Source organism: Cygnus atratus, chromosome 16 (genome assembly GCF_013377495.2).
Source record: "Cygnus atratus isolate AKBS03 ecotype Queensland, Australia chromosome 16, CAtr_DNAZoo_HiC_assembly, whole genome shotgun sequence".
In the NCBI taxonomy this organism is placed as follows: Eukaryota; Metazoa; Chordata; class Aves; order Anseriformes; family Anatidae; genus Cygnus; species Cygnus atratus.
Genome location: NC_066377.1, coordinates 2,260,475 through 2,287,046, shown reverse-complemented (window position 1 = coordinate 2,287,046; position 26,572 = coordinate 2,260,475). Strand labels below are relative to the sequence as shown.

Here is a 26,572-nt window from a genome sequence, read left to right as displayed (position 1 = left end):
GTAAAAACTTCATTTCCTCCCCGACATGACATCAGGCACCCTGAAATACCAGCCTCAGCGTGCTGAGTGAGGAGTGGGCAGACGCTGCTCTTCCCACACCCAGGAAGATGACTGAGTTGTCTTGTCCAGGCAACAGAAAGGAGATGGTGCTTTCTTTCCTCAAGCTTTTTCTTAGTGAAAACTGCAGATTTACTGACACCTGATGGATAGCAAATCCGCGTTCAAATCTCCAAACTGTCTGTTTAATCCAATACATGGGAATATTTAACGTTGTCTTTAATTCAGTATTTTGATTTTCTTCAGTTTGGAAACTACATCATTAATATTTTCTCTATTTAAGGTGGAAAGTTTAAAATGAAAATGTTTTATTAACCCTCCCTCAAACTTCTCTATCTAGTTACTTTTTCTTTAATATTCTGCTTTCTTCCAAATAAGAGCTCTGTGGGAGCTGTGCTCCAGTACTTCTCCTCCTACTGTCCTGGTCTTAGCATATCTTCTGTAAAAGCACTCCAAAGCTTGGTTAATTTTTGCCTTGCTGAGTGACCTAGCAAATATAGTTACAAAAATCACCTTAACTTTACTTCTTGTCACCGTGATCTTTTACATCTCTACGAGAGATCACGGCAGTGAAGGAAATCAGGTTAAAGGAGATGGAGAACACTGTGGAGGGGAATTTCAGCTGGTCCTTAACTCCGCGTCAGGGCTATTGCTGTGGAAGCTGGAATACAATAGGCATGAATTCTCCGCAGCACTAAACCATTAATTATAGCTTGTGAAGCATAAGGAAAAGTTGGAGGGCCTCTGGGCCAAGCGTTATTGGCTTCTGTCCCAGAGCATGTTAGATGGGATCAGTTCAGCGCAGCCAGCGCTAACAATCATTTGAGATTTTAAAAGTTCCCCACCACCTGTTGGCCCAAAGAGTTTTTTCCTGAGCTAAAAGAAACCTCAGCGGTGTGTCAGCAGTGAACCAGTGCCTTCCTGCTCCTCAGGAGGAGCAGATCAGAGACTGACAGAGCTGGCACACGGTGATATCCACCAGCCTGAAGTTTCCAGACCTCACCTTTTCAAAGGCGGTAGGAAGTCCCAGGAGGAGGAAGCTCAAGGCTTTCCACAGGTTTCCATGGGTGACCTTATAGCTTAGCTCTTCTCACCCACATCCTATGGATGGTGGCATGGAAGAGAGAGAAAACCCAAGCCAAGCGAGGCAGTACCTGCCCTTGTCCAGGCAATCACGGGTGGAGGGTGACCCTCAGCTGAGCAGAGGAAATCCACGCTTTGTCCCTCGGTTACCGTCTGATCGGTGGGGACGAGGAGAAACCTGGGAGAATCTGGAGGGGAAAGCAACGGCTGAGTAGCAGGCAAGAACTCAGGCAGCAAGCTCAGATTAATTCTCAGCTCATGGGAGTGAAAAAAATTAACGAGTCACAACGCACAGGGATTAAATGCACACACCTGGACCGAGCACTTTATTCCCAAAACAGCATCAGCCTGGGGCTCCTCACCTTGCACTATGATTCTTGCTGTCGCCTGGATGGACCCCTCGGTGTTGCTGGCGTTGCAATTGTACTGCCCCTGGTCGGAGAAGGTGACGTTCTGAATGAAGAGTCCTCCAGAGCTGGTGATGGCGAAACGGGGATCCTGCGGTAAAGGAGAGCCTGTGCCAAGTGTCCAGCTGACGCGAGGGTGGGGGTGCCCAGAGACCCCGCACTCCAAGGTGACGCTTTCCCCAACCAGCACTTCAGTGTTCTGCGGCTGGATCACAAAAGTGGGCTTGGCTGGAAGGAAACGAGTGCTTCAGAAACCAGGAGCCCTGCTGCCTGCTCAGTTGCAGATGGAAATTGCTTGAACCCTTCATGCAGCCCAGCTAGTGCCCTGTTCTCTGCCACTTCCCCACTCCTGTGTCCCCTCCCCACTTGATACCCCCGTGCTGCAGAATTCTTCCCAGCCCCCCAACTCCCTCCCTAACCCCAAATCACCCCCAGTCTCTACCCCCCCAGTTTCTGACTCCCATGAAGGAGCCACCCCACAGCTCAGCCCGTGCCGTGCCATTACTCTCCTCCCCTCTGACTCTGCTCAGCTCCCCTTCCAGCCCTCCCCATGCTTCTGAGATGGGCCAGCAGGGAATAAACAAGGCTCAATTACACGGGGTGCCAAAATAGCGCAGAACAACTTCTTGTGTCTTGACCTCTCCGGCGATGTTCTTGGCCATGCACTGGTAGACGCCTTTGTCCGACTCCTTGGTGTTCTGGATCATCAAGGTACCGTCCTGCAGCAGGTTCAGGCGGTTGTCATCTTTCATGTCGATCTCGTTACTGAAAAACAGCCATGAACAGGAAAAGTTGGAAGGGGGAGAAGCCCAAGGGGTCCTCCCACGAGCTGCCAGCGGGGCAGGGGGGCTTTGCACGCACTGCAGTAAATTGGTGTTCCTTGGCACTGCTCTGAGGCCTCATGAAGTTTATAGCAAGAGTTATGATTTAGAGCACTGAACTTCAGCTCCAGCTCTGATTCACTCCCCGGGCGAGCTACTTTCTCCCTCACCATGGATTACATGCGACGTTTACGGCCCATCAGGAGAGCATACTGTTCCTGAGCAATAGCATCGCTGCTATTGTCAGCCATCGAGGCCTGCAAAGCTTGTTCTCATTATTTGCTAAATGCAAATATACTAATGAATGCATATTGTTATTGTGTGCAGCCATTTCTATTCGAGTGGGCTCAAGGGCCTCAGGAGGGGGTAAAAACCTCCAAGTAAGTCTCAACGGGACCCAACCATGGCTCGGACTCCCATCCGACACCTAAAAGCTATGAAGCATCTTCCCTCTTTCTGCAGTGACCTGTGACTCCTGGAGCCCAGCCTGTGGCAGAAGGTCCCACCACGGCATCCCATTTGTCCCAGAGTGAAGGAATCTTGGATGGCTGCGGATGATTGAAAAGGAAGAGGGGACCTCTCTCCCCCCCAGGACAAAAGCTGAATCCACTATGCAAACTAATATGCTTGCTGGACATTTATTTAATTCCCCGATGCCTCCTCACTGCAGTCATATCTTGTTTGAGGAACATTTATTATCATTACCCCTCTTACAATGCTATCTTTGGGAGCCTGCCAGCATTTCCCTAACAAGACCTTCCTTCCAGGGGACTTCACTCAGCCATAAACTTTTGCTCCGTGCTGAAACTTTGCCTGGTGGGGAGTTAGCTGAAGAAGCATACATTGATCATTTTTATTAATAACCAGGCCCTATTCAGACTCCCACAGACAAGAAGCTCGTAAAGCAGCTAAGTAACTTCACTTCCTCAGTGGGTAACTGCTTGAGCACAGAATATTTTATTGTGTAGCATTTCCCAGAAATGCTTTGGCATCTAGCAAAGCCATATATTTTTTCAGCGTTGCTGCATATAGCATTAATCTGCACACTGCTTTGCAAAGTCTGTCTTTTGGAGGAGCACAGTAATTTTCACTCTGATAGAAAAGCGTTCTCCCAGCACACTAGGCCTTCAATGAGAAAAAGCAAGCATCATGGCTTAGAGCAACACAAAATACCTTTCTCCTTTTTATTTTTTTTAATTTCAGTCTGCAGAGTGTGTTTATGGGAAAGTTATAAACTCTTGGAATCCACTACAATCCACATGAAACGTTTTAAATACAGATGATAACTTGGATTACACGGTCATCAGAGAATGCTGTTAAAAGGAAGGTAAATACAACCCATGGAATATTCATTTCTAGTTTTTAACATTGCATGAAACAGCTTTTGTAATTGCAGGCTGAAGAACTCAGCGCTTGGTAGAAACCTTTGCTATCCCGGGGCTCATTGTGTGCGACTTACTTGTTGTGGAGCCAAATGATCGCAGGCTTTGGGTTGCCTTCTGCCCTGCATGTGAAATAAACCGTGTTTCCCAGGAGGACGTCGACATCGTGGGGCTCTGAGGTTATGCGAGGGCTCTCTGCAAGAGACCATTTTAACACACCACAGTTGAGAGTAGCACAAAACCAGTCCAAACAGATGGGGGAAAACACCCACCCTGCAGCCCCTGGGCACAAGGCATCAGCAGAGCCCCAGGCACACGGGCATCTAACACAGAACCAGTCCAAGACTTTTCATCAAGAGCAGCAAAACTAAAGATGCCAGGGAAAAGAAGAGCATCATTTATTCAAGCCCTGGAGGACCGCAGTGGCCATTCTTATTATCAACAGCTGCTAGGAAAGATTAGCACCCTGCACAGCCCAAGGCAGCACTGGGAGTAAAAGAGACCTGCCTGCATGCTGGATCACTACAGCTGCCCCAAAAGTTGATCCCTGGCTCTCCCCAAATAAACCTGTAAGTCAGCAGCACCCTCACGTGGGTCGTTTTTCTGCCCTTGGCACCCTGCTGCTCTTAGCAACCGCCTGCTCCATCCGAAGAGCACCAGCTCTCTGCAAATCACACCGCTTCTCTTTTGACAGGGTTTCATTCATTATGTCCCTAATTCATCAGCCCAGCCCTATTCAGCTGAGCCTTTCACTACGTGCTTCATTTTGAGATGCACTCAAGCACTCAGCGAGCCAAACGAGCTGAAAGGATGTGCTAAAATAGGAAGGAATTTGTGCCCGTGGTCTGACACGCTTCATCGTGTTTCAGCAGAATACTTTCTCATCTAACAATCTCTACACTCACCAGTAAAACCAGATGGATTATTCAAAAAAAATTAGGTGAGAACCTGCTAACTTTTCCAGTGTAAGGCCGGTGCTCTTATTCCTTAGCCTGCAAGCCCACGAGCTGGTAGCCAACCTCCAGGATTCCAGGGTGAGACCAAAACCACCACAAGCCACGATACAAAATGCTGACCTGGTGCAAATCCGCGCTGCTGGCTCACATCTGCTCAGAAGCAGTGGGTTAACTCCATGCCAGCAGGCTCCACACTGACTCAGATATCAGCTGCCTGCATCATGAGGGCTTTATGCTGAATTATGCATCGTTTGTCTTCCCCAGCTGGCACAACACCAGCACAAAAGCCTAATGCCAGCAAAATCTTCCCACCAGGTGCCCTGGCTAATTTGACAGACATCCCACTGTGCGCCCATGCCTGAACCGGGACAAATTTCCATCCGTGGCTGTACCATGGCACCGGGTGCACGGCAGGGACAGCTCATGGTGCAGCACAGCATTGCAACGGGTCCCAGCCCGTGTTCCAGCTGCTGCCTTTGGGCCCTTTTTGTTCCTTCCACCCCTTCGAGGTTACGGGCCCCGTTTGTGCCAATTCAACCCTTTGCACAGCTGCGCCCTAAACGAAGCTGCAACGTGGTCAAAGTGAAAAAAATTATATAAAATTGTAGGAGAAAAGTGGAATTGAGGAGAATTCAATTTCTTCAAGCCCCAGCTGATGTCACATCTGGCTCCCAGCAGGACCACGAAAACAGCTGGACTGGCACCTACTGGGGGGCTGCTGGTGTCTGGCGAGGGGGAACACCTCAAACCAAACCTTCTGCAGGGAAGTATCAGGGAACCACAGCTAAAGCTCTGCTGATGCTTGCAGACCAAAGTCAGCGTTCTGTCGTCCTCTCTATATGAAATGTTTAATTTTGCAATTTTTCAGAACAAAGCCTTTCATTTCAAAATGGATTAGTTCATGGAGAAATTATCTAAATTTAAAGAATAACAGATTAACAAATGCAACACACTGCCACAGGCAAAGCATCCGGCTATTCATCCACCATGTGTTTACTTGGGTTTTCAGCTGTTTGGAGCCATTGAGACTCTTGCAGCATTCCCACTCCATTCAGCCTAACGCAGGACAAGTTTTCCCAATTTCTGGTTTAGCCTCTGACTCCAGCAGATCCTGTGCCGTCCCTACGCTCTCTAAAACTCAAGACAACAACTGCCAGACAAAACAGAGCAGCTTTCAACAGACACGCGACTGTTGACTTTCCCCGCATTATACTGATAACTAGCCTGACCCCAGCGAGACATTTCTGGTTTGGCAGTGACAGGAGAGAGAAAGCAGGATCCCAGGGTGGAAGAGAGGAAGGGAAAGAGACGGAAGAAGCATTTCCTAGCCCAGAGCCCCGCCCCGTGGCTGCAGGGCTCACCACAGTTGAACTCCTGAGCTGTCAAGGTGACGATGGAGCGGCCGTGCAGCTCCCGAGGAGCCTCGCAGGTGGCAGCTGTCTGAATGCTGCCCTGCTCGGCGTATTTCTTCAGCAGCTCGGCCAGCCACAGCAAGTCGCAGTCACAGAGCAAGGAGTTGGAATCCAGCCGCCTGCAAGAGCAAGGGGAAGACATTTCAGTCCCCAGCCTCCCGCCCGTGTCCCTGCCTGCTGCATCCCTCTGATGCATGAGAGCGGAATAGCCCTGGACTGAAGGACCACTCGGCTGTTCTTCCTTGCATTTGATTATATCCCAAATGAAAATCAGAGATACTTAATTCCCATAGCTTTTAAATTCTTAACCAAGTCAGAATGATTTTGTTGAAACACTGCTGTCTATCAGTCATTCCAGTTTTAAGTGACAATTATTCTATTAAACGAGCTACAATGAAATATTGAAATTTCTCAGAGCATGGAAATTTCAACCTTTATTAAATGTGTAGGAATGGCAGGTAGCACTGCCTCTGCTAGAGCTTTCTGTGCTCTTGGTTCAAATATCACTGCACGACATGCAGATATTCCTTCTGGCCTGCAACCGTAACGCAGTGCACCTAACTGTCCTAGTTAGCCAGGACAGCTGCCCTAGGGTAGCTAAAATCTAATTCCACAGTTTATTTGCAAGAGCACAAAGCAAAACACATGATATGGAGTGCAAGGTGTGATGCTTTCAAATGAGCACACAGGAATTCCCTCGGCATTAGCCAGAGTGCTGAAATAGCTGAAAGAACCCCTTGATTTTAGCGTGCTTGGGACCAACCTTTTTCTGTGACCAGTTGTTAGAGGTTGCAGCACTTGTGCACAACTGTAAGGACTTTAATTACTGCAACACATGCCTGAACCGTGTCAAATGGGAGCAATGGTGACCTCCTGGTGCACCCGTGCCATTCCTCCCACTGACCTCATTACGCCATACAGTGCCACGCGCACGGATAAAGGAGGTTATGGGGAGATTAGCTTATGCCTCCTTCCCCTCTGACAGTTTTACAGTATATGGGTCTTAGCCATCTAAAAAGACACAGGAGAAAGGCCTAATGTCTTAATGGACAAACATTTGAGAAGGTGAGATTTCTCACAAGGCCATGATACAGCCCTTTATAGACACCACGCCTTTTTCGCTGACACATGCAGGCAAAAGTTGCTCCCTGTTAATGAAATACGAAGCATTTTACCTGCTTGCAGAGATCACAGAGGGCTGTGGTGAGAAGCACATGATTTTCTTGGGGTATAAAATCATGGCAGAACCCCCAAATTCTTCAGTTTTTGCTTCCCTCCTCCCCCCTGTTGGAAATGCACCATTTCCAAAGATCATAAAACACAAACAAAGCCAAGTACTAGGAGATTTAAGCAAGCAAAAAGTAAGAATAAGAGACAGGTTACATGGGAATAACACAGCAGGACATTCCTTCATGGGGTGAGAATCATGCACTGTGGCACCCTTCTGAGTAAAACGGCCTTTTTCTTTTCTTTTACAGCTATGGTTTTTCCTTCTCTGTTAGATACTGATCTAAGACATGATTGAGGTCCTATCCATGGCCTGGACTTCCCACATTTTTGCAGAATTTTTTATAGTTTAAAGCACATAGGACAGCAGAGGGTTGGGATGACTTTCCAGGAACGTTCATTTCTGCGGCGTTATTGATCCGTAAGCTTCTAGTTAGACTTTAATTAGACACCAGCGTGAAGTAACTCCTAACTGGTTAAATCAGCTCTTGTGTCCAACCAAAACTGTTTTATAAACTTTACAGTGGCCTTAGAAGTGCAACAACTAAAGACTTTGCCAACCAGGCACATTTTTCCTCAGATCCTGGCCGTCTGATCGAAGATAAACAATTGCTCTTTGCAGGCAATGTTTTTTACTTACAGTCGTTTGAGGGATTCCAGTTGAGAGAATGTCCCTGGATGAATCCTGGAAATTTTGTTGTTGTGCAAGAATCTGCAATGGAAGAACCCATGCCAAAACATTATTCAGTATTTGCACTACACAGATGATAACAACCCAGGTCAAAACTCAGCTGAAGTACAAAGGTTGCTCACCAAAATGGAGCTCAGATTTTTAAATTTACTGTTTATTTCCATGAGCTATAGGGATTTTATTCATGTGCGAGTGCAATGCAATACACCAAAGCTGAGAGCGGGTGTGTACTGGAAACGGTGACTCAAGATGTGATGTAACAGATTTAAACTGGAACCTTAAAGTTAATCTGCTTCATGCAGTGCAAAAGGAGGAGAAAGGGCACAAAATCCCTGCAGGCTGGACCCGCCCTATGTTTTCTGTGCCATAGTCAGCTCCAGTTTACAAGAGACCTTTTCCCCCTGCAGAAGATATGGGAGTTTACAGGGGCAGCTATTGAAGTAAGGCTCCAGTAGACAACTCAGTGTCGTTATAAACCCAAATCCATGAGTAAATCCAATTCAGACAACAGCAGCCGAACCTGGGTTTACTCTGAATGAAGCTGAGGCAACTTCTCACTTCCAGAGTCCTAGCATGCAGATAAGACTCAACAGTTCTTAGAAAAAAACTGCACTGAAATACAGCAGGGGAGCCAGCATGGAATAATTAACTCTCCATTCCCTTAACGGAGGAAATTTAGTTATGTCAGTTACATATAATACTCTCAAAAGACCATTGACTACAGATAAGTAATTTTAGTAGATGGTGGAACAGGAAAGAAATACAAAAGCAGTGTGACTTGAGTGCAATCATCTGCATATGTACATGTACAGGGTGGTTCAGCCTGGTTGCACAGCCTGGATGCTGACAAACCTTCCTCTGAAACTTAAATGCAGAATTTTTGTTGGACCAAATACAGAGACTGAGATCAGCCACAGCGTACTGATCCAGGTCTGAATTTTTCTAGAGTGTTGTTTGGATCCCTCGGTTTTGTTTCCCTAGTAAGTACGGGTGTAATGCACGTTTGCATGCAGCACAGAAGGGTCTGTTGGTTTCACCATGGGGTGGGAACCACCATGTGAGCCTTTCCTCTGGTAGCTACATTTTTACTACAAGCAATACTGGGGAGCAGGAGACACTGGACTCAGTTTCCTAACTGCTTTCAAGAAGGATGCACGTTTTTCTTGTCAGACATTCTTATGACTTTGTTCCTTTTCCATCTCCTTTTTTGTATCCACTGCCCAACTGTGAGTTAAGTTGACCTGACAAGTAGAATAAAAATGACTTTCTATAGATTTATACCTACTTAGATGGAAATGTGAACATTAGACAAGACGAGAAATTCCCACATAATTTCAGTAACCATTCTACTTCCCACGTACATAAAATCTGCTTCTTTAAGGATGCTTCTCTCCATATTTCTCTCCATTTTGGAGATCAACACACTTTGCTTCACACTACAGAAACATCACTGTTAAACAAAATGAAGGTTTTTTTTTTTTACCTGTCTTCTCCCCCACTTACAATGAAAGTCACATCTTTACTTACAGCCTTTCAAGTTTAGGCAGGTCACTAAAAGTCTCTGGCTCCAGGGTTTCCAGGTTGTTGAAGTGCAGGTAGCTGTCACACAGAAAAGCACAAAGGACAGGGTTATGGATCACAATTTAAAAGATATAAGATCTTCCCAGACTGATCTACCAACTGCCCTTAATCACTCACCACGCGTCTCAGGACAGATGTTTAGAAGCCAGTATTCTCTTTAGTATCTCCAATTTTCACATGCGAAAATAGTAGCCAACACTGGCTTCTCCCTGTGCTCTCAATTGTTTACTCTCTCTTTATAAACTGTAACACACACTGGGGAGATCAGCTTTGCTCTTCCTTTAAACTGTGAAAGAATGAAACTCATGAAGAGCCTGCAGCAGCTGTTCCCCATCCAACCACCATCCAAGAACTTTGCCTGCCTTGCTCCTAGTGCCTTGACATCCCCCTACATAGCCTCAGATCGTTGAGATGAAATAGCCATACTGTAAGGCACTTGTCTCCAACCTAGAAATTTAAACATGTCTGAGAGGGATCACGAGTTTGCCAAGAATTAATTTTTAGAAAAAGGCCCTGAGCATTCTGATAAAACTTTGAAATCGGTCCTGCTTGGAGCTGGAGGCTGGGCTAGAGACATCCAGAGTCTTCTTCCAGCCTGCGTTTGTTTGTGATGCTAACAGGGGCTCCCAGAAATACATCTACCAAGCAAGAGCAGAAACATTTGGGTACTGCTGTCATCAGGCTATTCTGCTTCTGTGGAAGGAAAACAGCCTCCAAAGACAGAGATAATGCGGTCGGCTGGAACACTATCATCTAAATGGTTCGTTAATGTGAACAGCCCTGCTATTTATTGCTCATGCAACCAACCTGCTCTTCCACCCGCAGAGACCTCCCGCACTGCCCCAAGTTACCCCTTGCCATCAGCCAAGGAAAGCTGGGCTCTGCAGCACCACACCAAGGTACCTGACATCCCCTGCTCCCCTTAGCTGTGACGTGCACTGACATAACCGACGTGTTCCTTACCTTTAAATGCATCTCAGGGCAGTTTCCAAGTTGCCCAAATTCTTCCCCGATTTTCACACAAGCATACATTTCCCAACAGACACTGATTAATCGTGGGTCTACAAATACTCGCTGCTATTGTAGCTGACTGGGATGAGAAATAATTGCCTAAGCCTCCGCATGGCTGTTTGATTTGTAATGGAAGGATTCACAATAAATGGATCGCTATCAGAGCACAAAACAGGCACGGTGACTCAGATCCTGCAGTGGAGGGCAAGAGTGGGGAGAGGGAAACGCATGTACTGTAATAAGTCTCAGATGTCTGCTGTCATTGCTTTGGCCTTTGAGGAAAGCATCTGATATTGTCCATCAATCGGGCTACACTTTCCTTGAAAAGCTGGCTTGTGGGGTACAGGAAAACGGGGTAGGATTTGAGCAAAGCTAATTCTTTTGGAACCATGCCTGCCTTTGAGATTGAAAACAGATGAGCCTTTCCAAGGGTTGTTTGTTGTTTTTGTGGCTTTGTTGTGTTTTTTTTTTTTCTTTTATTTGTGACATCAAGTCTGGAACGCTCATTGTTAAAATATGACCGAGGCCAGCATCATCTCCCTGAGCACAGCTGAGCCAGTCTCTGCTTCCTGTTTTCTCCCAGGAATCACTGCTGAGCTGTCTGATGGAAAAAACATACCATACACAAGGATGGCAGCACACCTATTGTTAAGCTTGCCTGTAATGCCCTATAGCTATGATACCTATAGTACCTATAGCTTGCAGCCACACCCCATCCACTTCTGCTGTCAGCCTAGAGAACAAGCTGGATCCTATTCTTTTTACAGCAAAATTGTTAGCTACATTCCAGCCCCATAAACTCTGTCGTTTGGGCCAATCCATGAATTAGTGGTTTCACCTTTGCTCCCTGTTCTCCGATGATGTAAATAATTGCTGTACTTCAAATACCTATGCTTGCATTCTTTCCAGCACACACAAATTTATCCACGTACACATAATATATCATGACACCTGACATGAAAAATCCAACCCCAGTTCAGCAAGCCCCGTTAGAAGAGTCAGACCTCAGTCTTCGCATCTCACCTTTAGCATGGAGCCCGAACGGTCAAAAAACAAAACTTCTTCGACAGAATAAACAGCGTGGATTTGCAATACACAGAAGGGGAGCAATTAAGGATGCAGGAATGTCACTGTGAGAGGCTCCAGCTGCCAGTAAGACTCATAAGGCTCCTTTCATCCTAGAGAGCCTCGCAGCTTGGAGGGAAGGTCACTACTTGGTTTGCATCCATCTTTTCTTCTCCCCATTGGAATTTCCAGATGATTTAACGCATGCGAGCACCACCACCCTGGTGGCTTCCATAAATACCCCATCCCAGCTCTCAGTTCACACTCCATCCATTCGCTTTCAGCAAAGGTTTGGATAAGAGAGAAACTGAACCAGCACCATCAGTTCAAGAGAACAGCCAGACCCTACGCTCTGCTCCAGAAGTCACGGCAGACATAAACACAGCAGGCCAGCTGCCTTCTGTTTCAAGCCATCCTACACATCCCCATTTTCCTCCCATTGTAAGATCCTCGGACATACAGGGAATTAAAAGCACAGCTGGGCTCTTCTTATGCTCCAGAGGCTTAGTTTCAGGACAAAACATACGGGATGTCAGTAGGAAGAGTCCTTGGTATTAACTACCTCAAATCAATACTGGGACCAGCTGTTTTCAAGTGAAGCCAGTGCAGTGTTACAAAGATGGACCTCAAAACAGTAGAACCTCATCCTACTCCTTCCTAAGTGGCTGGTACACAGAAACACAGCATTGGGATTAGACAAGCCAACAGCTCAGCTCTTCTGCACGACACACTCAAGCGACAAACAGCACTCGTCTGTACTTACAGCTGCTCCAGAGAGCGGAGTCCATCGAAGGCATGCTGCTGGATACTCTGAATTTCGTTTTTATAAAGGTAGCTTTCAAAAGGAGAGAAAGAAAAAAAGCATTAGGATAACTGCTCAGCAGTTGTATTTTAAATAACACAGGAATCCAAAGCAGAGCTTTCTGACTGGATTCAGGGGCAATGTTTTACACCTGCAACATCAGCATCCAGAAATTCTGAGCACAGAAAGTGCATCCTGCACTGGAAAATGTTGGAGTGGGCTGTTAAATTTCCAAGGGGTTAAGAAACTACCGAGACAGCAACTCACAGGTATTTCAGGTTCTCCAGATCTTCAAAGGATCTTCTCACAATGTGTTTTATCAGGTTATTGTTCAGCAGCCTGTTCAGATCAAGACAGAAAAAACATAGCTGGTGAATTCAGTGTGAGAGAGACTTGTGGCATTTGTATTACTGGATGGCCACTGAAAAAATCCTTAATCCACGGGTTTCATAGGATTTAAGATTTAAAGGGGTTATCAGCCTGCAGTCAGGATGCTCACAACAGTTAAGTCAACGAGAACATTTCTTGCCCAGAGGTGCATTCCAGTAAGGAACATTCAAAAACATTTCCTTACCTTTTGTCACGGTGGCTTTCACCCAAAAGTTACAATTTTGGCCAGGAAAAGAATGAGGGGAAGGGAGACAGCAGAAAGCAGAGAGAAGGGACAAATTAAATCATTGCTGCCATTTTTGTACAATTACAGAAGGTTTTGGGGGATGCATGGTTGTGTTAACGTGTGAGCAGGGGCATGCAGAACCAAGTTTTAACTGTACAAAAGCAGTCTGAAACGCTACTTCATAGGTTATAACAGTTATTAAATGGTAAGGCATTGTTTTAATCACTTTGTATACAAATATGTACGTACGAAAAGTAAATAAATGATATAGATCTGAGTCCCACAGCTATTCCGAAACAGCCTCTTTCAGTCTGGAGAGCCTCGTGCCAGATTTTAATACAAAACCTATGGACAACATCACATTGGCAGGCAGTCTCTGACTTGTCTGTTTAGTTACCATGACTGTGCGTGCAAATGACTGCCTGCGCCAACAAGCAGAAAGCAGCCCGTCCTTGTAACAGCTACGCTGGGTGCAACAGCGGTGACCACATGGCCGAATGCTACAGAAACCTCCTCTGCGACCGCTGCCAAGCCCAACGCTAAGAAAACTAAATTAATCACTTACAAATAGCTCTTTAATGGATGAGGTTTAACTATTCATCGTGGCTGTCGAACCGCACTCGTGGGGGTCTTTTTCCCCACGGTATTGGATCCGACAAACCTCACGGTGGCCACCAGTGGATTTCATAGCCCGATGGCTAGGATTAAGGATCTCACTGACTACGCTTATTTTAAGTTCTTAAATGGACGTGGGGACAAAGAGGAGAGCTGTGACTGCACCGCAAAGGTTTGTTTTTCTAGGAAAAACTGCTCTTCCCTCTGTAAGCAGCCGGACCTTCCGATATCAGGTCAAATTCAACACAAAACCAGGCCAGGCTGCCCATGGAGCTCATTTTACAAGTTCATTCTCTCTCCTTTTTGTGATAGCTGTATTCCTCAGAAATGATCCACTACCTCACAGCACATGGGAAGACGGTTCAGTGGTTTCCCAGCAGAAAGCCCAATTTTCTGCCCCCCTCCTTTGATGGAGAAAATCGGGTTGACAGCACATCAGAGAGCCTCTGGCAAAGGTCCCATCCTGGGAGGAACATTTGTGCAGGTAAAGGATAGAGAGAAAACACAAAGAGGTGGGGAAAAATGGCAAAAACACATGGGAAAAGAAGATGAAGATAAAATCGAATGCCCCAGGGATGCAAGGATGAAAGATCTCAGAAACACAGATGTGTTACGGCAGCTTCACAAGGTACCTGAGCTGCGCCAGCCCTCCACCAGCTTGTCCTCAGGTGAGGGACTACATTAAAGGTGCAAAAAGCACAGATGGTACTTGAATGAAGGGGAGAAAAAGAAACAAAAACCACATTTTTGGAAGCCAAAGCAATAAGGATTTGAGAAAAATCTTACTATCCTCTTTTGATTACCTATCTTGCTACCATGGACTTGAATGCCACTTCCAAGCTGCACGTACCAGCAGCATGGACAAGCAGTCCGAAGAGGTTAAGGCAGAAAGATGCTGGCAAGTTTCTGCACAGCTGCGAGCAATGGCTCAACACACACGACTGAGGCTAAAAAACCCGATTTCACTCATAAGGATGCAAAAATGATGTCAAGCCCTTGGAACACGCTGTCGTGCTTTGACAGCCAGATATGCTGAGTGGAAATTCAGCCCCTGAAAAGCAACCCCAAGGTTTATTTGATGATCGAACACCCGAGGACTGCTCAAGAGCGGTGCAGGAGAGGACTTTTGTCTATTTACCCACAGGACAAAGACAACACAGGCACCAGCGGCGCACACTTCCTTCCCTGCCCTCTATCAGCACACTTTCATCTTCAGCCAGGGGAGAAAGGAGGCGGCCTGTTCTCTGCTATCTGATCCTTGGCCCCACTTCTGAGGATGCTGGATAGGCTGATAAACAGGTGCCAGCTGGGACATCATTCCCCTGGATGCAGGCATCTGTCCCCTGCCACGCGGCTGGCATCCACTGCTCGACTCACGGAGGACACGAGAGGGCTGCCAGCAAGCAGACCCTTGGGGTAGGGGCACGCCGATGGGCTGAGGAGCACCCCCTACACCACAACAGTGTGGGATCCTTGGCTTAACACAGACCCTTTAACCCCTTAACACAGACCCTTTAACGCAGAGAGCTTGGACCTGGACTGAAATGCAGGGAGATTTTAAATCGCAGCTTGTCGACTGGCTGAATTTTGGTGCTATTGAAAAACATTCATCGAGTCCATTTTGGTGTCTCTGTTGTTTAGGACAGTTAAAAGGGGACAAAATGGGTGATCCAAGCCAAACAAGAGAAACTCTGGGAGTTCAAACAGCACGCACCGTGCAGGTCTCTTATCTCATGGTCTGATACTTAAATTGTTCATTGCCTGATTAAAGGTTAAAAAGCGTATGGAAGAAGCAATCTCTGTTTCCTGTCTCAGGATTCCCTATTGTAACAGAAGGATATGTCCTGGAATACACTCAAAACTGAGATAATTTATGAAGTCCCTCATACTGTACATATTCCAAAGAGCTACTTTCAGGGAAATACATAGTCAAGACAGCACATCTGGATCCTAGAAAGACTTCAGATGGCTTGTGGACAGCTGTCTGTTCCTTGACTCCTGTGCAGTTCATCCAAGCGAAGAAGTGTGCAAAATCCTGGCCATGATATGCATGACCTGGATACGGATCCCAGCTGCAATCAATAGCAAAATGCCCAATTACCCATTTAAGTTGCAGAGAATTGAAAGCTAAGTTCTACCGCTAACTGGATCTGCTGGGAATAAACGCTTTGGCAGACAGAAGCTGGAAAGATCATTATTGATGTATGTCTCAAGCACAACCCATTGCAAAATGAGCTAAATTAAAAATATCAGAAGTACGTTTCCTGGAGCTTACCAACAGATAGCAAACTGATGTGGCACTCCCCTCCAGGACAGCTGGCGAATTTGGCTCAGAACGAACAGGCGGACTCAATCGTACAGGTTTTATTCCTGAAAATTCTTCTGGGAGGCTTGGGATACAACACAAGCCCCACACAAGCTGGCCCATATCCTCTAAGAGAGCATTTCCCACTGAGTTTCCTTTAGGCTCTGTGTTCTGACCGTCCCTCCCTCTTCCCTCCCCACCCTGCCTCCAGGTTGCCAAGCGCAGGCTTAAGTTGCGTTCACTGAGTCGTTTTTCTATTTTGAAGAATGTATTAGATGATGTGACAGTCCAGCATTCATACTCAAAACCTGTTCCCTTTCCTTTGACAAACGACATGCTGCAGTCGTCGTGACATAGCAGCTACTTTTTTCCCTTGCGCCATTACCAGAAATCATCGTGTAGCGTATTTAAAGGTGGAGAAAAAGTTAGTTTAATGTTCAGCTATACGTTCTCCCTTGCTGACAGGATGATTTGGAATAGCCATTTCCCATAGGTGAGAGAGAAACCTTTATTTCAAGATCCATCAGGCTCCGACGTCCCCTCCTGCTCACGGGGCCGTGTTCCCTCAGGAGCCACCGGAGGATCCGAGGCAGCCTGCACATTGTCCCTGTCAGCCACCCTGAAAGCGGCACCTAAAGGAGAGCTGCAGAGCTCACCAGAAGTGCTTTTTGTTCCCACATAATGCTTCCTAAATAGTTTTCAAAGCACTTACAGAGACAGACAAGTGTGAAAACAGGTAACTTAAGGCGGAAAGACAAGCACGATGTGAGCGAGGACACGGACAGAACAAGGGCACAGGCAGAAGCACAAACCATGACGTGGCCTCTTCAGAGTCCCTGTTCCCTCAGGTGCCCACGATACAGGCAGGAGGACAAAAAAAACCTGCTGGGGAAGTTAATAAGTACTGCTTTGGTCTCAGGGCTCGAGGTTTCTACGAGCTGGAGGGACAAACAGCAGCAACTACTGGGCTGTGACGGCATTAGCGTGAAAACACAGCAATCGCCCAGTTGGGTCAGCGCAGCAGGGTGCCGGCCTCCTGGGGGAGCACACAAGAGGGCAGTAACACAGGCGTGTCGTCATCCATCCCCACCCGGAGATGACCTAAAGGAGCGAAGACTGGGAGGCAGTCAGACACTGCCTCTCACCACGGGCTTGCAACGTGCTTGTTCTCTTCCAGGGCCCAGCACCTGCTGTGAGCTAATGCTGGGTTAAGCGACGCGGCCGGCATCGGCCAACTCGAGCAAAACAGCTGCTGCAAAGCTGCCGGCACTCTGCGGATGGCATACAAGAGAATTTTTTTCCTTCCCGCTCCCTGCTGCTCTACATTTTTTACTACGGTGACATAGTAACGGCTTAAAAATACACAAAGGAGATTCTGAGACCGGCAGCTACATGGGAAGGGAGAGGACTGGATGAGAAAACCTTACAGATTTAAGACTTTTTGCCCAAGAAAGTTGGTGCACGCGACGTTGCGGACAGCCAACAAGCAAGGTCTCAGTGGGGCAGCATTTAGGATAAATGCTTATTACCTCTGGTGGTGCACCAGGGGCCCAAAGGCAGGAGCATGTAATGACTGTTGCTCCTCCACAGACAAACAGGGCTCCTGTTTTTAATTTCAGTAGTGCTCTGTAATTTATCAAATCTCCTGCACCGGGGAGAGGAAAGAAGAGAGGAGAGCCAGGGGAAGGTCTGAACTTTACTCAGGATGTTTAAAAGCTCCACAGGACATTCAGGGCAGACTCTTCTCTCAGCCCACCTCTCTGCATCTCTCTCTCCAATGCAGGGTACAAAGGTTTCCTTATCAGGGTGGTTTATAAACTGTCAAACTTAGATATTGTACAGCCATCCTGCCCAAAAGGGGATGCAAAACAGAAACTGCACCAGGCTCTGCTGCCCTTCCTCTGCCAGGCCAAAGGATTTCAGGAACAGGCTCTTTTAAAAGCTTTTACTTGGTTAAGGAACTTTATTTCTGTAAATCCCACGGCAGATAGCAGCAATCTCAGAGTTCCTGCATATGGAACCTGAGCTGCTCTGTCCTCTAAACCATGTGCTTCAAATATTCTGGCCAAACTTCCCCAGCACGTCTCTCAGGGATTTTTAAGGATTTATTCTCTTTATCACTTGAAAACCTATGCAAGTCCTGAGCCAAAAGGTTACCATCTAAGAAACATCAGCAAATTCTTCAGCTCTTGTCGGTTCTGATATGGGAATTGGAGAAACCAAAGTTCCTGGAGAGACCCTTGCATGAGGAGCACAAGGTCTGATTTCCATTCTGTTAACTCCCACCTATGGGGAACCCGATAACTCCTGCGAGCGTGAGAATAACTGATTCTTCCAGCTTGCTGGCCAAAGCAGGAAATAAAACAAAGTAAATGAACTATCTAAATGGAAAGGTTTCATTTGTAAAAACAGTTGATTTTCAGAACTGAAATGTAAAAATGACGTATTTTCTTAGGGCAGTGTTTTTTAGCCAACCCAGTATTCTGGCTCCGAGGACAGCTGTAGGATGCTGTTTAGGGAAAGCATGAGAGCCTGTCCACCATCTGTGCAAAAACACATCCCTCTTACTGCCCTGGCATCCATAACTACGAGATTAGGGACGGTAGGTGTATATTCATGCCTATTTCCTTCAGGATCTGTTCATGGAATTCCTGCCCTGGAGGTCCCTACCCAGGAGCGTGCGTAAGCAGTAACCAAAAAGATTGGACAAAGTCACGGAGCATACAGATATTATTGAGACATGGGTCTGTCTTTCTCAGCTAGGCTGCATATCCCCATGTAGCAGAGTGGCAGGAGTTAGAAAGTAAGAAGAAGTCTTGCACGTGCCAGGGACCTGACTACATTTAAGCACTGTGAGGACAGCACCTGGCATCTCTTACAGAACTCTGTTCGTTATGTGGAGCATTTCTCCTGTGCAAGCCTGCCAGCCTCCTTGGTTTCCCCAGGGTTCAGCTGAAAGCAGCCTGCAGTCATGCTGCTTGGTTTGGTCGATCAGTCTCCTACACACAGTGGAACAAACTTTAGCAAACGCTGATTTTTAAAATATAGCTTTTAAACAGCTCTCTATGACAAATTACACCTGCATTGTTACTCTTTCTACAACTTCTTACAATTGACTGAACTTCTTATTGCCCAGTCTTGCCTTCTTTCAGCACTGATATCTTTACTGGACCAGGGACTTCAGATCTTTCAAGGTCAGACAGAAAAAAATAATCTGGACTTTCTCTTGCTGTTTGGGGCCACAAATGTCTGAACCCAGGAAATATGAATGCATCTGTCATGCAGTGCAGACTCTCAGACTAGCTGGTTTGCCTCACAAAGAGCTTGAACCTAGAAATCTTATAGCTGTTAGCGCCATGTAACAGCTTGAATAATCAGATCTGAGCCTCAACAGGCCAATTACATCCAGCACAGTGCTGTGCTGACACAGCTTCTGTTTCTGATTTGGGGGCTGGTTTGTTTTCGATTTCTTGGCTACATAGTGCAGATGTACTCATATCTATCTTCAAACCCTCAGTCTTAAGGCAAGAAGCAGCAAAGGCTCCCATTATTTCCTCTGAGCAGAGCAAGAAACTCGTTAATAAAGTAGTGTAGCAGACTGACGTGAGCATGCCTGCCCTGGCTGGGATGCAAGGCTCAAGGAACTGCCTTCTACTCCCATCCCTATCTGCAAAAGGGTAGGTGTAGGTATTTATTCTGTGGCAAAACACAGTGACAGACTGGCATTTGTAAGGACACACTCACTTCAGTAAACATTTGAGGCAACTATGGAAATAAAGACACTTTTAATGCATCCCTCTGCCGTCCAGGCCATTATGGGCTGCTCCAAAGCCATACCTGCTGAAACATCCTCAGGCAGCAAGAGTATGTACAAGGAATCTTCTTTTTTTAAAGACAGGTTAACTACCAAAATGAAAAAGTTATTAAATTGTACATTTAATTAAAAAGGGTAAGACGCATGATCCAGGGTAAAACAGAGAGAATTTTAAAGCTTTAACTGGGTATGGGCAAATTGGCTGAAATAACTATGACCAAGGCCATCCTTAAACCATGATAGCATTTAGCACTAATGTAATAAATAGATAACCTCACTGCAGGATCACTGAGCGGGACTTACAGAGTATTGAGGTTCTTCAGTCTCCTGAAGGCTCCGGGTTGTATCTCCTTGATGTGGTTGAAACGTAAATCTCTGAAAGCAGAAAACACAATCAGTACACTCATAATATAAATGAGGCAGTAGCAATCAGCAACAAAGGGAGGAGGACTGCTGGGAGAGTCTGTTGTGTCAGGTCTACAGGACTGGAGAAACGGAGACAACAATCAGGGATGGGGAGGAGGAAGAAGAGGAGGAGGAGTGGGGATCGTGGCTGGGGGGCTACCATTGCCTGCAAAATCGGCTGAAAGCCTGCAAAACCAACCCTACATTTATAAAACGTACAAAATTTATTTTCATTTCATAGAAAACTGAAGGCTGAAAGGACTCAAGCGATCAATTCCGTGAACTACGGACAAGGTCTGCTGCTCAGCGCCCCAAGTTCATGTACAATTGCTCTTGCATCTCATGCTGGTTTGTAGACGAATGCACATAATCATGTTGACCCATGTTTTAGGTCCCCAGCAAAATTGTCTCTGTCCTAAAATGGTTAAATCTGATCAAATAACCTCATGTAATAAGCATTTCACATTCTGCTCCGCAGTGCTCCAAGACTCAGAACAGCTTATCGCTGCCTGCATTTCAAATTTGTGCCAACTTCAATTAGAATTAGTGGAGTCCGGGGGATTCTGGCAATTTTCAAGGGCTGTCCATGTATCTACATTGATTTGGAACCCTAAAACATGTTGTTTAGATGGCTAATGAGATAATAAAATAAGAGCTAAGTGGTTTAACCTGGTTAACCAAGTAGAATCACTTCTATAGGGAATGCGCATCGATTTGGCACCTTGCATGGTCCAGCATATTATAACAAATTGCAAAAGACTGACAACAGTTTTTTTGCTGTTAGTTTCTATTCAAAGCACAACAATTATTTTTTTTCTCCAATACTGCCTGAACTATCACCTTTAGCGAACACACAGCTATTTCTGTTCAAGACAGCCTTTTAAGGGCATTTGCTTTAAGGGGAAAAACACATGAATGTGCTGAAATGCCTGCCATTCTGGTGGTAAACTAAGGAGCATTTGGAGTCACAGTTTAAAACAAGAATAATACATATTGCTAAATGTTCAACACTTATTTTTAGAATGAGCTTCGACAAGAATTGTGGCCTATGTAAGACTATAACAAAGTGCATTCACTGCAGATAGCTGTGAACAAACAGAGTGAGTATCCAAGGGGGCTGAAAGGTTTTTGAGCAAGTATTGGAGTGGAGGATACACAGTAACTAAAGCTGATTTTAGTTTAAGATGTAATGTTTCTTCCACATAACAGTTTGCAAAGAAGGTTATTTTATGTTAAAAAGAATCCCACTAAGCTTTCTTACTTTTAGGCAGAAAAAATACAGTATTTTTATTGAACTCAAGTTACGCTGAAATATTAAATCTCTGCCTTGTTACCCCATTTATCACTGAATGCAATAGAATGACAGTGGAAGTTGTCTCTTCTCTTCTTTTTTCCCCATTTCTGTAGCTTTTCAGCTTTGAACAAAGAAATGAGTAGACTAAATAAGAGAACTTTCTCCCCTTTCTTAGTGGTAAGTATCACACACTGAAGAGCTAGAGGGCAGGAAGGCACACAGCTTCAGCATTTTGAAAAAAGTATTTCATATGTAACTTCCAAGCAACATTTGTCCACTGCAAACTCTGCAGTCTGGGAAGATCCCCCTTTAGAATGGCAGTTTTTAACAATAATTTTACCTTTGACATTTTCTGGTGCATTTAGTTTTACTTCCATTGTTTCGAACACATATTTCTTGCTCTCCTTGTCGGAAGGTGTCACAGATCCCTCTTCACTGATGATGTGAATTTGATGGTATCTGTACAGAGCTTTCGAGGCCACGGCTGACACCGTAAAGCCAAATACAATTAACTATCGGCAAAGGCGATAGCACGATGCACTGTTCTCCACGGTCTCATTAAAAGGAAATGAGGGAAAAACTAGACCACGAGAAAAGGTGAAGAAATGCAAACTTGATTTATGCACTGTAACACACAGACACCAACTCTGCCTCCCTGGGGGGCTGCGAGGAGAGTGTAATTAGTCCAAGCAGCTGGCTACAGGTAATAGGGGAGGGAACAAACAAATGCGAGAAACACACAGGAGTCAAGGCTGAGGCTGCTGATGCTCGTGAAAGGCAGTGGGAAGCAGATAGTGAAGTGTAAAACACCACCTTGGGTCACAGACTGTTGGTGGGAAAAAAAAATCCGACTATTTTAATGAACACAGCGAACTACAATCCTTCACACCCCAGCATTCACACATAAGAGCACGGCTTCCCCAGCCGAAACTACAAGCAAAACCCAGAACCACAGGTAACTGAAAACACCTCTGAAAAGCCATCAAAATAAACACAAGCTCCTCCACTCCCAGGATTGCTTTCACTTTGGGTCACTTGCGGAAAACAACTCCATGGAAATGGTGCTGGGGAAGTCTGCAGCTCCCTAAGCAAGTCAGACCTCCTAGAGAGTGGGATTTTTCACCTGTGAGAGCAATAAAGCAAGCCTGGGCTGCAGAGCCTGGCAAGAGCAATCACGCATCGCTAATAAAGGTCTCAGCACTGCAGCTTGGCTGCACCTTTTTTATCAGCAGTGTTCCTGCCAGTGAGAAGCACGGGGGCAGAGATGCCTCCTGATGGTTCCCATTGCTGGGTGAGCACCAGGTCTGGTTTCATGCACTGCAAACTCGCAGGAACTTTTCCCCACCACCACCCTCAAGGAGCAAATAATAAAGCTTAGCATGTTATTTTAATGAAATGCCTTGATTTTTCATCCCTTTTCAATTCCAGGTAAGATCTAAAATGAGTCCCTGGACCCCAAGTTCTGAACTCATCTGTTTTGCACTCCTTTGGAAGGGTCACTCTGGTTTGCCTTCCATCACACAATGGCAACAGTCTGAGAGGAACCCATATCTTCATCCTTACCAATGCATTTAAAAAAAGAAAAATAAACAAACAAAACAACTTTGGCTCATCCACAGCATCTTCCTCCAGACTTTGCCTTAGCCTTGAGCTCAGCTAGTGAAAGAACACCATGTAAGGCTGCACTGGGAAATTCCTGGCTTGCGTGCAGTGATTGAGAGCATTCCCATTCCCTGCAGAGTTTGTCCCTTACACAGAAACCCTTGTTTCTCCCTATTCCCAGGGTACTCGCTTTGGAAACTTGATGTTTCTCCTAACAAAGCAGTGTGCTTTTCACCAGGATCCACCACGCAGCTGCTCGGGTGCCAGCCTGTCCCAGCTGCTGTGGATGTGAGCAGCTGGGCTCCCTCCCTCCTGCCTGCTTCCTTCACCTTGGGATCTGCAAAACAGGGGGACCGGGGGGAAGTCCCTTGTGATTTAACTCTCCCCCATGCTTTCAAAGCTGACAGTCTGGGGTTACAAGAGAGTGTCCCAGACCTTTTCCTACCTTCACACAACCAGCGCACACCCAGTGCCCTGGGACAGCGGCTGTCCCGCACCACTCAGCATGGATCCCTCCAGACAGCAGCAGCTTGACTGCCTCTGCAGAAAACCTCACCAAATCCTCGTGCCAAAGCACCACGGCTCTGGCAGGAAACTGGATGGAATGCATGGATAATCTTGGATCTGCTAGTGAAATAACTCACCTTTCCTGACTGTGGGAACTCTCAGCCCTGTCCCCGAGGCTTACCAAGAAAGAGAGAATTTCCAAGTGGCCTGGGGACACAGGTATTTACACTCAAATCTTTACGATCCTCTCAGCTGTTATCAGAGCAATCGTTCCTGAAATCATTGTGTTAAATAATTAACAACGATTAGCATATAAAGCAATCTACAGCTTTTACAAGAAACTTCCATTTCTGTTTAATCTATTTAGGCTTTTAAAGAATGATATATATTACTATGTTACCTAACCAGATAATTAGCTACACGAGGTATTTTACTGCAGTTCTGTGGAAATTACTGGGTTTGCTTCACTGAAGTATCTTTTGTGTTCAAAACACTGTGCACAGCAATGGCGCTGTCAGTTTGGGGCCATTTAACCCAGAAGTGGTTGGGTAAGTGGCAGCCAACCAACCATTATCACCAAAGACATTGAGAGTAAAGGTTGTTTTACAAAGGGAGATAAGACATCGAGGTTCCTTCCAGTTTTTCCTGGGGTGCGTAAGACATTCTAAACATGATTTTTTAAGTCAAGTTTCCCACTTATAATAAGAGCCAGAGCACTTGTCAGGAAGATGCTCGTTTATCTAACTTATCCACAGAACATCGGAGTCAGCTCTGCAGGTTCCCCCACGCTGCCAAACAGCTACAGTGCTGGCAGGAAGGGAAAACAGCCTTGCTGAGATGGGAATGAAGTCTTCCAGACTCATTGTCATCAGCTCCCCAGCTCAGGAATGTCCCTCTTGCACACAAGACCCCAAATGGCTTTAATAAATGACAGCCTTCATCTGTGAATCCCTACAAGGACAGCTGAGCGTTGTCATCTCTGCTAGGGAGAGGAGACCACAGGGGGGCTCCGGGCTGGGGGGGCTCCAAGTTTCTGCTATTTTGGGGCGTTCCAGTTTAAGCCATCAAGATTTGACTCTTTGAGGAGTGAAGAGGAAGGAAAACACATTCAGCATGGAAATACTGATGAAGAAGATAGTAAGATGATGGATGAAACAGAGAAGTGCAAGCATATGCGGAGAGCCTCATGCTGCAGAACAAGCTGCTGTTCCCTTTTGTACACTTCTTACAGATTGAAAGTAGAGGGATGGGCATGCTAGATTTTAATTAAGAAGTTACCACAAGCATTCCTGAAAAAAGCTTTTTAAAATTTCAGCACCCACAAACAGGGCAGATTTTTAAAAGGGCTCCCTCTTCATCAGCCAGAGCAAGAGCTTGACAGGAATTCAGCTTGGTGCGTTGACTGCTGCTGTGTTGATCCCCCTTCTTCTGTGCACACAAGCCAGCACACACTCACAGGCACGTGTTCAACTGTGCAAGACTACAGCACTCATTTATACAAAAAAAAGTGGTTATTGGCAGTTCTGGGTGGTTTGGGACCACCACGGGCACTCCCCACAGCCCCGCCGGAAGCCCAGTTACCAAAGATGCGATTCTGGTCAGGGTCTGGAGGAAGTCGGGCTGTGCAACGTGTCTGGAAGAGCTGCACAAGGCATCTGCTGGTGCTTCTTCCTTGCCGGAATCATTTTGCCATGCGCCACCAAGCATCCCATAGCTTTCACCAGTAAAAAAAAAAGGCAGGTGCGCAAAACACCTCCAAAACACACTTTTGGCCCTGAACACGTATTAAAGTAGGAAGATTACACAGCAAACTGTTGACCTCATCAATCTTAGATAATTTGAGCTATTATGTATTAACAGCTGGTATGGAGATTAGGGTCTGATCCTAATCAAATGAGCTAAATCTATTCTTGGATATTCATGTCAGCAAGGAGGAGTCTCTTAGCCTAATGAATATTTCCTTTGCACCATCTATTCAAGATATTGCCCACATCAAATAATGACAATATTCCCTCCTCCTGAACTGTATCCTGAGCCTGATCCAGAAGTGGTGAAAGAAAGTTTCAGAGTGTAAAGATATATTTATTTTTTCAGGAAACCCAAAAAGCAGTAGCACCATGTCAGCTTAAATGAACTGTTAATGGCATTTTTAAATACCAAGTCCCCTGCAGTAACGATGTTGGCTTTTTTCTTTTTTTAAGAGCATGACCATTTCAGTCTTTAACCAGAATATAAATGCATTCTTTCACCAAAAAATACTGATTTCTCCAATCTACTGCTGTAGACCACTCCGAGAAAGCGGCCTTAAAGAGCACAGGAAAACGTCCTGGTACAAGTATGAGGAGAAGGACGTTGTGAGACCAAGGCAGTCAGGGAAAGTGCAGATATTCAAGTGAGAACCAGATGAAGGGGCACTACAGGTCAGTGAAGACAGGATTTCTGAACACTTGAGGTAACCACAAACCCAAGAGTTAGGATGATGTCACCAAAAGATGCTGGAATGCTTCTAGGGAGGAAAATAAAAACACAAAACCTTCAAATACCTTCCCTCCCCATCTTCCTTCTGATGAAGTAACTTTTATAAATAGAACATACAGAAGACTTTGGTCACCTCCAAAGGTTTAATGATGATTAAATACTGCAGCAAAAGTCGGAAGGAGATCACACCTGGAACATCCAGAATGTGTGGGTGTACATTCAATGACTGCATCTAAGACTATCACAGGCAGAGGAAATGACTAATCCATTCTTCATCTGAGAGACCGAAAGCGCACGACAGAGACCACAATGGGAGCAGCATTTCCAAGAACTCATTTGCTCAGTAAGCCTTCCCCCTACAAATGTAGACGGTTTTCTTGCAAATATGCTTCTTAAGATACACGGAGAGTGCTGCAGCCTGTCCCAGCGCAGCCTTCCCTC

At 45.8% G+C, this 26,572-nt stretch overlaps 1 protein-coding gene across 1 annotated transcript in view; it reads right to left on the bottom strand.

Annotated features, from left to right (window-relative positions):
- LOC118248839 (peroxidasin homolog) overlaps positions 1–26,572 on the bottom strand; it is a 43,587-nt gene that overhangs the window by 13,735 nt on the left and 3,280 nt on the right. The window contains exons 2-11 of the mRNA XM_035548215.2: positions 20,149–20,220; positions 12,763–12,834; positions 12,457–12,528; positions 9,564–9,635; positions 7,986–8,057; positions 6,068–6,237; positions 3,828–3,945; positions 2,143–2,312; positions 1,503–1,775; positions 1,212–1,328 (exon numbers count right to left, since the gene is read on the bottom strand). Coding sequence (XP_035404108.1) covers positions 1,212–1,328; positions 1,503–1,775; positions 2,143–2,312; positions 3,828–3,945; positions 6,068–6,237; positions 7,986–8,057; positions 9,564–9,635; positions 12,457–12,528; positions 12,763–12,834; positions 20,149–20,220 — 1,208 coding nt within the window. The remainder of the gene's footprint in view (positions 1–1,211; positions 1,329–1,502; positions 1,776–2,142; positions 2,313–3,827; positions 3,946–6,067; positions 6,238–7,985; positions 8,058–9,563; positions 9,636–12,456; positions 12,529–12,762; positions 12,835–20,148; positions 20,221–26,572) is intronic.